At 43.7% G+C, this 12322-nt stretch overlaps 1 protein-coding gene and 1 long non-coding RNA gene across 2 annotated transcripts; both read right to left on the bottom strand.

Annotated features, from left to right (window-relative positions):
- Window positions 1-538: 538 nt before the first annotated feature.
- LOC149220217 (uncharacterized) lies at window positions 539-1255 on the bottom strand. Its single transcript, XR_016248739.1, has 2 exons — window positions 1014-1255; window positions 539-916 (listed from the first exon to the last, which is right to left on the bottom strand). It is a non-coding gene; the product is annotated as an uncharacterized LOC149220217 (long non-coding RNA).
- A 9401-nt stretch (window positions 1256-10656) lies between these two features.
- LOC149220216 (uncharacterized) lies at window positions 10657-11907 on the bottom strand. The gene is made up of 2 exons (XM_089382758.1): window positions 11025-11907; window positions 10657-10887 (listed from the first exon to the last, which is right to left on the bottom strand). Exon 1 carries the CDS (start codon window positions 11835-11837, stop codon window positions 11082-11084), a length of 756 nt encoding a protein of 251 aa, XP_089238884.1. The 5' UTR covers window positions 11838-11907; the 3' UTR covers window positions 10657-10887; window positions 11025-11081.
- Window positions 11908-12322: the final 415 nt, after the last annotated feature.

Below are 12322 nucleotides of genomic sequence, written 5' to 3'. Positions count from 1 at the left end.
ACCTCTTGGCCTAATTACGTGAAACTCTTATTTTGGAAAGTTCTATTTGCACATCAACATCAGGTAATCCGGCAGAAACCATTGCCTGAGAAATGAATTGTCGTCTCATGAAAGATTTTTTAAATAATTTTAAACTAAATGACTATTGTTAATATTATGAAATATATTTTATCATTCAAAATTTGATAATAAAATAAATTGTATATTTACGCGGAATATCAAAACAACCTCATACAACAATTCATCAAACTTTATTTGGCGGGAAACAAAAACTGTGTTAAACAGTTACCGCTCACCCCGAATAAATAGGTTCAATGAAATATATAAAACTCACCCTCATTAAATGACGCCGGGCAGCATGATGTGTGTATAGATATATATTATGAACTTCACTTTAGAATTATATTAAACTCATTCTGAATGGATAGGGGCGGCCGGATTGGGGACGTCACCCTTAAAATGCCTTCACTATTTTAGTCAGAGCAGCGACAACCCTACGGTACAACTATTATAAATGATTCGTAAAAGGATATGCGAATTCAACAGTGAGCAATCTTTATTTTGGTTTGTCGTGACAAAAAAATTGAAGATACAGAGAGGTGGATATGACAGAAGCAGACCTGGCCACCCAAAGAGTTCCACACAAACCCTAATTGGAACACCGAAACCTATAATGGACTCACTTAAGCAAATTTCTACATTGTCAATTGCACAAAGGATGACACTCTCTCTTTTATCGAAAAACATGGAACAAGAATGACATAAATGGGCCATTTTGACTACACACTTAAATAAATGGCCCTTATGATTCGCCTGCAGTCCGCTGAGGTGCAGAGCTCAGAGAATAGTTTTGATGTTGCATCTTTTATAACCTCACCAAACCATCACACGATCTACCACTTCATCAATCCATTGCCTGCAATGCAAAAAATAATAGGATGAATCTCAAATACAAGTTCTCATATAAACAAGAATTGCAGCGATGTAAGCAAATGCAAGAAAGGAGTCGTTACCGAGAATTGATGATCATGATAATTTTAACGGTGGTGAAGTGTAGTTCTAACGGTAGGGAGGAGGTGGCGGAGACTTGTAATGATACGGTGGAGGAGGAGAGTGGGATGGGGGCGGCGGAGAGTTGTAATGGTACGGCGGAGGAGGAGATGGAGATGGAGATGGTGGTGGGGGGGACTTGTAGTGATAGGGAGGAGGAGGTGATGGGGATGGTGGCGGTGGAGACATGTAGCGATAGGGAGGAGGAGGCGATGGAGATTGTCACGCCCCCAAGCCTACGGTAGTCTTTCAACCGTGCCGGCGAGGTGCGGCACCACCGAACACTTTCTTTTCACCAATACTCGTGCACATGGACTACGCCTAATTCACTTGTCCTTACTTAGTTTGTGTTTCGCAACCAAGTAAAATGCATTTATCCTTTATACTTAATGAAGCCCATACTCATTCATTATCCAAATGCAATTAACCAAGAACAATAACAATTGTACACAAGTATAAAAGGAGGGGCAACTCCCGAACAAGTCTGCCCAACAATAATATATTATAACGGTTCTTCAATAATACATCATCAAGTATACTTGGCAAAACTCCAAGTCTATACTTAGAAATATTTACAACCAAGGCAAAGACAGCCTTTACAATACATGTGCCAACCTCACACGGTAGGAGGGTGCTCACCCGAGACACCAAGAACTCCTCCTTTAAGTTCTGCACACAATCACCTCAAAACCGTACCTCTGCACCTACACTTGTCTCCCGGTAAAACTGCGCACTTCTACGGTAGAGCGCATGAGTTATGCGCACTCTACTCTATTTCTGCGCCTCCCTTTTACCCCTATCCAATGCGTAGAGAGAGATGCGAAGTTGTGTGTTCAAATGAGGCTCTGCGTTCACATATATATACACTAGCTTGCTCAAGTGTAAGGGGTGTCCAGCCTTAAGGCCGACCCCCTAAACTCTGTCATAACGCCCACACTTTAACCAAAGTGTAAGTCGGCTTTGCCAATGTGCAAGCCTTCCAACGCCAAGGTATAAAGCCTTTCGCTCCACTTCATTTTCGCACTAAGTGTCGTTCTCTCATAAGTATCGTCGCACTTAGCTCCAAACGTCGCATATTATTGTCGCATGAGGTTCGGATGACCGTCGCATAAGAGCGCCCGCCCGTCGCACCGTCCGCCCGCTCGTCGTGCACGGAGCACCCGCTCGTCGTGCAAGGAGCGCCCGCCCGTCGCGTTAACCGCCTGCTCGTCGTGCATGGAGCGCCCGCTCGTCGTGCAAGGAGCGTCCGCCCGTCGCGTGCCTACCCGAGTCGCGAAGGCCTTACAGAGATGGTGGCGGGGGAGACTTGTAGTGGTAGGGAGGTGGAGATGAAGAAGGCAGTGGCGGAGACTTGTAGTAATACGGGGGAGGAGGCGAAGGGCTTGGTGGTGGTGGGGATTTATAGTAATATGGAGGAGGAGGAGACGGGGATGGTGGTGTCGGAGAGCTGTAATGATAAGGCGGAGGAGGGGATGGGGATGGAAGAGGCGGGGACTTGTAGAGATACGGGGGAGGAGGAGATGGGGATGGTGGTGGCGGAGAGCTGTAACGGTAGAGAGGAGGAGGGGATGGGGATGGACGTGGTGGGGATTTGTATTGATATGGGGGAGGATGGGATGGGAATGGAGGTGGTGGGGACCTATAGTGATACAGTGGTGGAGGAGATGAGGACGGTGGTGGCGGGGAGCTGTAGTGATAGGGAGGAGGAGGGGATGGGGATGGAGGTGGTGGGGATTTGTATTGATATGGGGGAGGATGGGATGGGAGTTGTAACGCCCTGGCGATTTGGGCAGAGGCGCGCCTTCACCCGACGGGCGACCCGGGTGGGCGACCTGTGGCCGACCCGTGCACGACGGGTGGGCGACCCGGGCGGGCGACCCGTGAGCGACCTGCGGGCGACCCGTGCACGACGGGCGGGCGCCGCGACCTGTGCACGGCGAGCGATGACAGGTTTGGCGAGCTGCGACATCCGGCGAACAAAGGGCGAGCTGCGAACGAGCTGCAGCAGGTTTGGACGCGGGTGCAGCTACCCGAACCGGCGGACAATTTACGGTTGAGGCTCGGGCGAGCCGAAACGGAGAGTCGACCCAAGGGCGACCCGCGCCCGATGGGCGGGCGACCCATGGGCGGCCCACACCCGATGGACAGACCACCCAACAGCGACATGGCAAACGGCACGACATGGGCGCGAGTTGGTTCAACACGGGCGTGGCACGATTGAGCGCGTAGATGTGGGCGAAGGGAGGGCGACCCGGGCGGGCGCCCCTCCATACGGCGGACGGGCAGAACGCGACCACAACCGGACGTGCGACAGCAAACGACAGTGCGACGAAGGGTGGACAGGTGCGACGTTCCTACGAGCCGGTTGTGACGTTTTGGGAGCACTTACGAAACACTTAAGAAATAATGCGATGGAGTGTAGACTTTATAAGGGCGTAGGGAGGCCTTGCCCTTAGGCAAGGGCCGACCTGCCCATAAGTAAAGAAGGGGCTCCAACGTATGTATTTTGTGGGTCGGCCTAAAGAGCTGACACCCCTTCATCATAGAGTTGAGATGGCTATATATTCAAGGCGCAGAAGGCTCATTTGACAACAAGCACTTCGCTCTCCTCTTGTGATCGATCTAGAGATAAAGAGGACGCAGAGAAGTGCGCATCTCTCATGCGCATAAGAGAATAAGTGCGCAGTTCTACCGGGGATTGGTTTGAGGACGACGGTTCACGGTGAAGGACGATTTGGTGCAGAATTGATTTGGTAGAGTTTTGGAGGCTCGGGTGAGCTCGCTCTTACCAAAGGTAATTGGTACCGAATTGTAAAAGGCTCTCTTGCCTCGTTGTAAAAGTTCTAAGTGTTGGCCGTGGACTTGCCTGGCACACTTGTGATTGTATTATTGAAAAGAGATTCATAATATATCTTTGGGCGAACTCGTTCGGGAGTTGCCCCTCCCATTATCATTGTGTGCAATTGTTATGTGCTCGGTTTTACATTGCATATTGGTTATGATTGTATATGAAGATTAATGCCTTGTCTTAATTAAAGAAGATGAATTAAGCATGTTAATGTGTAAGGCGTAGTCTATATGTACAAGTATTACGAAAAAGAAAGTACATGGTAGTGCCGCACCCCGCCAGATAACGGTTGGAAGACTACCGTAGACTTGGGGGCGTGACAGGTGGTATCAGAGCTCGGTCTAGAGCTGGTGAGCAGGGTTGCTCGTGAAGACTTGGATAAGGTTATCTTGGTTGAAATTGAAGGTGAATCTGCTTGATCTAAAGCAGGTGACTCGGTAAAGATGTCTCTCTTGGAAAAATTGGGTTTTGCGACTATGGAAGAATTTGAGAAGGAAATACTTGAAGAATCGGAAAAGCTAAGGCAAGGATACATGGATTGTGGCAAGAGGTTGTCTGAAACAAAAAGTGCTCTTCGTGCCTTGGTGGAAAAAGGGGCCTCGGACCTGGATGAGGATGAAGCCCTTCGACTTACACATGAAGGAATCTTAATTGAAGCAGAACTCAAAGAACTAAGGATAAGACATGCGCTGAATAAGAAAAAGAAGGATTGTTTAGTCCTTGAAAAACATCTCGAAATCTTGAAGGAGGAAATCAAGCTTAGAGAGAAACAAAAGGAAGGAAGTGGGGAAGGAACCTCACGAGTTCAAGAAGACTTGGTGATAGAAATTTCTTCTACCGATGATCCTCACGATGAGGCTGCAAGTGAAGAAGGCCCGAGTGCTACTTCAAAGGCAGTAATTGATGAAGATTGCAGGGAAGAAGATCCAGAAAGAAACAGGTTGGAGTATGTTCAAATGAAGATTGGTGGAGCCGATGTACTCACTATGGTTGATAGTGGGGCTTCACATAACTTCATGAGTGTTAGTGATTGTATGACTTGGTGGAGACGGGACCTTATATATATGTTGCAGAGGTATTGCCTTATATGGAGGAGTCTACATCATGGTCGATATTAGTCTTGGTGAAAGTCACTAAGATGGTATGTTGTCGGGACGACAACGTCTTCAGGTGGAGGAGAGTGTAACGCTCTGGCGATTTGGGCAGAGGCGCGCCTTCACCCGACGGGTGACCCGGGTGGGCGACCCGGGTGGGCGACCCGTGCACGACGGGTGGGCGACCCAGGCGGGCGACCCGTGGGCGACCCGTGCACGACGGGCGAGCGCCCCGGGCGCCGCGACCTGTGCACGGCGAGCGATGGCAGGTTTGGCGAGCTGCGACATCCGGCGAACGAAGGGCGAGCTGCGGACGAGCTGCAGCAGGTTTGGACGCGGGTGCAGCTACCCGAACCGGCGGACAGTTTACGGTTGAGGCTCGGGCGAGCCGAAACGGAGAGTCGACCCAAGGGCGACCCGCGCCCGACGGGCGGGCGACCCATGGGCGGCCCACGCCCGATGGACAGACCACCGAACAACGACATGGCAAACGACACGACATGGGCGCGAGTTGGTTCAACACGGGCGTGGCACGGTTGGGCGCATAGATGTGGGCGAAGGGAGGGCGACCCGGGCGGGCGCCCCTCCATACGGCGGACGGACAGAACGCGACCACAACCGGACGTGCGACAGCAAACGACAGTGCGACGAAGGGCGGACAGGTGCGACGTTCCTACGAGCCGGCTGTGACGTTTTGGGAGCACTTACGAAACACTTAAGAAATAATGCGATGGAGTGCAGACTTTATAAGGGCGTAGGGAGGCCTTGCCCTTAGGCAAGGGCCGACCTGCCCATAAGTAAAGAAGGGGCTCCAACGTATGTATTTTGGGGGTCGGCCTAAAGAGCTGACACCCCTTCATCATAGAGTTGAGATGGCTATATATTCAAGGCGCAGAAGGCTCATTTGACAACAAGCACTTCGCTCTCCTCTTGGTCATCGATCTAGAGATAAAGAGGACGCAGAGAAGTGCGCATCTCTCATGCGCATAAGAGAATAAGTGCGCAGTTCTACCGGGGATTGGTTTGAGGACGACGGTTCACGGTGAAGGACGATTTGGTGCAGAATTGATTTGGTAGAGTTTTGGAGGCTCGGGTGAGCTCGCTCTTACCAAAGGTAATTGGTATCGAATTGTAAAAGGCTCTCTTGCCTCGTTGTAAAAGTTCTAAGTGTTGGCCGTGGACTTGCCCGGCACACTTGTGATTGTATTATTGAAAAGAGATTCATAATATATATTTGGGCGAACTCGTTCGGGAGTTGCCCCTCCCATTATCATTGTGTGCAATTGTTATGTGCTCGGTTTTACATTGCATATTGGTTATGATTGTATATGAAGATTAATGCCTTGTCTTAATTAAAGAAGATGAATTAAGCATGTTAATGTGTAAGGCGTAGTCTATATGTACAAGTATTACGAAAAAGAAAGTACATGGTAGTGCCGCACCCCGCCAGATAACGGTTGGAAGACTACCGTAGACTTGGGGGCGTGACAGGAGTGGAGGTGGTGGGGACTTGTAGTGATACGGTGGGGGAGGAGATGAGGACAGTGGTAGCGGGGATCTGTAGTGATAGGGAGGAGGGGATGGGGATGGAGGTGGCGGGGAGCTGTAGTGATAGGGAGGAGGAGGTGAAGGGGATGGTGGTGGGGGAGAATTGTAGTGATAAGATTGGCGTGGAGGAGGTGGAGACTTGTAGGAGTAGACGTCTGCGTGAACAGAGTGCGGCAGTGCTGAGGCCAGCAAGCCAAGCAATGCCATAATGAAGAGTGCCATTGGAGTATTCTCTTCCATTGTTGCCTTGCGGGTTACTTGAAACCACGCCTCCTCTATATATATAGAACGGGCAAGGCGAGCATCGTCACCGAGATGAGTATAAAAGTCAGTATTCTACGCTGTTATATGTTTTATAATAAATTTCAAGAATCCATATTTTCTTTTCTTTGAGCCGCCTCGTGATTTGAATGGAAGCATATTCCACGTTCTTCCTTGTGAGGTGGATTATAATAATCAAATTAGTAGTTTCCTGGTTACCGATATACTCGACGCAAAAGCTTTACTGCCTATGCTGTAATGTACCAACTGCCGACTACTGGGAAGATTCTAACTGGGTAGAGCAGGTCAGGCCAACGTGAAGTATTCATTAGAGAAAAGCAATATCGTTAACGTGAGATTATGTTTTTAGGAGTGGTAAGAATAATTTTTTTGTCACCGTCGATCCGATGACCAAATGGTGAGGACCAGAGACCAAGTCCACGCGTAATTGTAGAGACTTGGTGAACAGAGTGATTGCTGGACGCCATTTTATGAAGCCTTCTGCAGAACAACAATCTTTGTCATAGAATAGTCTGTCATTGGAGAGACACGGCGAACAAAGTGATAGCTGGAAGCCATTTTAACAGGGCCACCGCATGATGATAATATTCAACATCAAATAATAAAAATTTTCTCTTCGTCCTACTGTAGCTGAGTATGAAACCTAAGAGAGGTTGAATATGGGTATTGGAAATCGACTTTGAAAAATGGGCATTCGAGTCGCTAGATTTTAGGTATGGGTATCTCTTTCTAAAAAAAATCTTATCCATTTTTAAAAACAAAGTGTATTATAATATAAATGCTCTTATCTACACTTGGAAACAAGAAGCCACTGTGTGACGTGATCGAGAAACAAAAATTAATTTTGAAATCTGTACCCGGTTACAGATTCACACTGATTGCGTTACTTTTGAATCAACCGTACGTACGTGGGAAAATCCCTCAGTTCACAAACAAATAAATTGAAGACCAGTGTTAGTGTCGAAAAGAACGTACTGGGTTAGATGCTCTAACTTTCACTTGAAAATTTTTGATGGAGTTGTTTATAGTGAGATTTTTTCAAGTATTTTTGGTGTGTTTTTTTGTTGTAATTTCTCTAAAATTTGATAGGCATTTATTGAAATCACAAATTTAATAAATAATTCTTACACAATAAAAATACCTTAGAAATTTCCTCTTCTAAAATATCTTCCTATAAATTCCGGCTCTCCCCGTAATAAGTCACAATTCAGGCGAAACTGATAAATAGAAATCAGCAACGGGATTAGACTTGTAGTTGACAATGGAAGATGGATACTCAGATCCATGCATGATGTACCATCACACTACATACTAACCCGCTGCACCACTTCATACACAAAGATCTATGCTCTTTATGGACTCATAAAGATTTACTTCTGTCCAACCTGATGGCTCTGATACCAAAATAAGAATGATTGAAATGGAATATATTTCACACAATGGTATTTATTTGTACACATTTTTACATTCATATATTATTTTAATATATAGAGTTTAATTTATTTTTACTATAGGAGTTTTTAGATTTTTTCAGAATTTCTCAATCATCACTAACACTTTACAAACCAACTTCTCATATAGTATGTAAGTATTAATTCTAACTAAAAAAATTAAAATAATAATTTCTCACACAACATAACCTTACATTGATCTCTATTTCTTCCATAACATATCACGGGTATAAAGGCCAAAGTGGCTTTGTGCAAAGGAGATTACAAGAAATTATGATATGATATGTTATAAATGACATACAATTAAGATTTAGGATCTTCTAGAAAACTCTCATTTTCTACAATAATATTACCATGACACTTATCCATCTCACATGGGAATTGAATAGTTCTCTCAAAATAATGACCTCCTCAATGCATGCTTTAGAGAGTCCATATTTTCAAGAGTATTCATCCAAACTAAATGAATTAAAGAGGTCTCTCAATTTCAAAAACATTTCCCAAAAAAAATTCTTGAAATCAATACATTGGTAGATGAAAATGCAACATTAAATAGTCAAAATTGGAAGTTGATTTTCTTTTTGTGCTAAAAATGGATAGTAATCCTAAAGACATGTTAAATATGAACTGAAATATGCTTATCAATTGAAGAAAATTAAAAGAATTAGGCATATCATTTACATGTAATTAATTGACATGCCTTTGTTCTTATTGTATTGATAATATAGTCTATGAAACAATGTAATTCCTAACACAACAAAAATATCAAACATAGTCAATAGTGTTGGGAGAAACCATGCCTCATTGTTATTATTTGTGAATACTACTAACTACCGTAGCCATATAAATGGTAAATGCCTATAAACATCAATCCATAATAAGCATCAAAACACTTCATCATACATCTCAAGTTGTTAAAATTAATCATAAAAATCAACTAAATTATAAATTTATTTAAAATAACAATTATTGTTATTAATGATAAAAAATTATATATAGGTTAAAAATACATACATTTAAAGAAAACATGTAACAAGATTCTTAACCATGGATATTCATGTCACTTTATTATGAATATTTTTAATTTGTAAATAGACTTTGTTACAATACCAGAGGTCAATTCTATCACTCATGAATACCGCAAGCTTAAGAAAAAGTAATTCATTTCATATGATGCTTATTCATATGACATTTTTTTTAATTAATAAATTGAGTTAAATTCACATTTTTTTAATTAATAAATTGAGTTAAATCAATAAAAACAAACATAACTACTTTAAAAATAAATCTCAACCTTTGATTTGTGTATACAATTAAAAATAAAGTAAATTCTTACTCTCTATCTTATAATTATTGATAATTAAATTAAAACTATGAAAAACTTATTTAAAAAAAAACATAAAAACTTTTAGAATAGTCCATAAAAATTAAATCCTACCCTACCTCTAATAATTATTTAAATTAAAACAATATAAACACTATTCTAAATTAAACACATAATCTAAAATTAAACACTACTATAACACTTATTTAATAAAAATAAATTCCCGTGTTAAAAAAAATGGATAAATAAACTTTATAGTTAATCAGAATATCAAAACAACCTATTATTTTTCAAAAGAATCAAAACAACTTATTATATTTATTCGGAATATCAAAACGACCTCATCCAACAAAAATGAAACTTTGTCTCGGGGTAAACAAAAACTCTGTTTAACCGTGAAGTCTCACCGAGATTAACACTGAATAAATAGGGCCAATGGTCATATAACTTGACCCTGAATTAATCAGGGCGGGCCAGACAGTGTGTATATACTATATATGTATATTATGGACTTCACTTTAACATGATGTTAAATTCACCCTGAATGGATACGGGCGGGCCGGATTACGGACGCCCCCTTTAAAGTGCCTTCACCGTTTTAATCAGAGCGGCAACAACACAAACGCTACGGCACAAGAATTATAAACGATTCGGAAAAGATATGGGAATTGAACAGTACGCCATCTTTATTTTGTTTATTCTCACTTTATACTTCTGAAGTTACTTACTACACAGTCGAATTTATTTTTCATATATATATATGATACAAAATAAGAATATTATGCTTGTATTACGGAGCTCGTGCAGCACACTGATTCTCAATGTTGCTGTTATCATTAGTGCAAAATCGACCATGTTATATGTATTCCACTCAAACCCATGAACCAAAATGAAGTCAAGTCCATGAGAATTGATTTTTTTTTCCTTTTCAAAAAATGAATATGCACTGAGGTAGATATGACAGAAAAAGACGTGGCCACCGAAGGAGTTCCACACAAATCCTAATTAAAACACGGAAACACATAATGGACTCATTTGAGGGATTTGCTACATCGTGAATTGCACAAAGAATGTCACTATCTCTTTTTATTGAAAAACTTGGGAAAAGAATGACATAAATGGGCCATTTCACTACAAACTTAAATAAATGGTCCTCACTACCATTACAGATTCCATATGATACGGTGGAAGCCTTATTATATCTTTATTATGAGCCTGCAGCCCGTTGAATTGCATCTTTTATAACTTCATCAAACGATCACACGATCTTTCACTTCATCAATCCTTTGCCTGCAATGTAAAAAATAATAGGATGAATCTCAAATACCAGATCTCAAAATAGAGTAGAGTAATTATATCTTTGTACCTCATTTAAACAAGAATTACAGCAAGTTAAGCGAATGCAAATCCAAGAAAAGAGTCGTTACCACGAATTCACGATCATGAGAATTTTAATAGATTGACGGTGGTGAAGTGTAGTAATTCTAACGGTAGGGAGGAGGTGGTGGAGACTTGTAATGATACGGTGGAGGAGGAGAGGGCGATGGGGGCGGCGGAGAATTGTAATGGTAGGGCGGAGGAGGAGATGGGGATGGTGGTGGTGGGGACTTGTAGTGATATGGAGGAGGAGGCGAGGGAGATGGTGGCGGGGGGGACTTGTAGTGATAGGGCGGAGGAGGCGAGGGCGATGGTGGCGGGGGAGACTTGTAGTGATAGGGAGAAGGAGGCGATGGGGATGGTGGCGGTGGGGACTTGTACTGATAGGGAGGAGGTGGCGATGGGGAAGGCGGCGGCGGAGACTTGTAGTAATAAGGGGGCGGAGGCGAAGGGGTTGGTGGTGGTGGGGATTTATAGTGATATGGAGGAGGAGGAGATGGGGATGGTGGTGGCGGAGACTTGTAAAGGTAGGGAGGAGGAGGGGATGGGGATGGAGGTGGTGGGGACTTGTAGTGATAAGGGGGAGGAGGAGGTGGGGATGGTGGTGGCGGAGAGCTGTAATGGTAGGGAGGAGGAGGAGATGGCGATGGTGGTGGCGGAGAGCTGTAATGATAAGGAGGAGGAGGAGATGGCGATGGTGGTGGCGGAGAGCTGTAATGATAAGGAGGAGGAGGAGATGGGGATGGAGGAGGTGGAGACTTGTATGAGTAGAAGTTAGCCTGAACAGAGTGCGGCAGTGCTGTGGCTAGCAAACAAAGCAATGCCATAATGAAGAGTGCCATTGGAGGCCGATTCTCTTCCATTGTTGCCTTGGCTTGCGGGTTACTTGAAAGCACAGCTTCTCTCTATATATAGAGCGAGCAAGGTGAGCATGTCCATATCTTGTTCTGGCTGACCTGTATTTTATTTGGCACCGAGATGAGTATAGAAGTCAGTATTCTACGCTCTTATAAGTCTTGTAATAATATTAAAATATCCGTGTTTTGTCTGTATCTCTTTTCAGCCGTCTCGTAGATTTGAATGAAACTATATTCCACGTTCTTCCATGTGAAGCGGACTATAATACTCAAATGAGTAATTTCCTGGTTACCCACATACTCCATGCAATATCATTAGTACTATTACTGCAATGTGCCAACTGCCAACCACTGAGGAAGACTCTAAGAAGGGTAGAGCTGGTCGGACCAACGTGAAGTATTCACTAGAGAAAACCAATATATTTAAGGTGAGTTTATGTTTCCGGGAGTCGGTAAGAGTGTATTTTTTGGCACTGTCGATCCGATGAGTA

The sequence above is a fragment of the Pinus tabuliformis genome, chromosome Q, assembly GCF_031772625.1.
Source record: "Pinus tabuliformis cultivar Carrire ecotype Pingquan chromosome Q, CPIR1, whole genome shotgun sequence".
Taxonomy (NCBI): Eukaryota; Viridiplantae; Streptophyta; class Pinopsida; order Pinales; family Pinaceae; genus Pinus; species Pinus tabuliformis.
The sequence above is the reverse complement of the archived record's forward strand: the minus strand, read 5'-3'. Positions and strand labels throughout refer to the sequence as shown.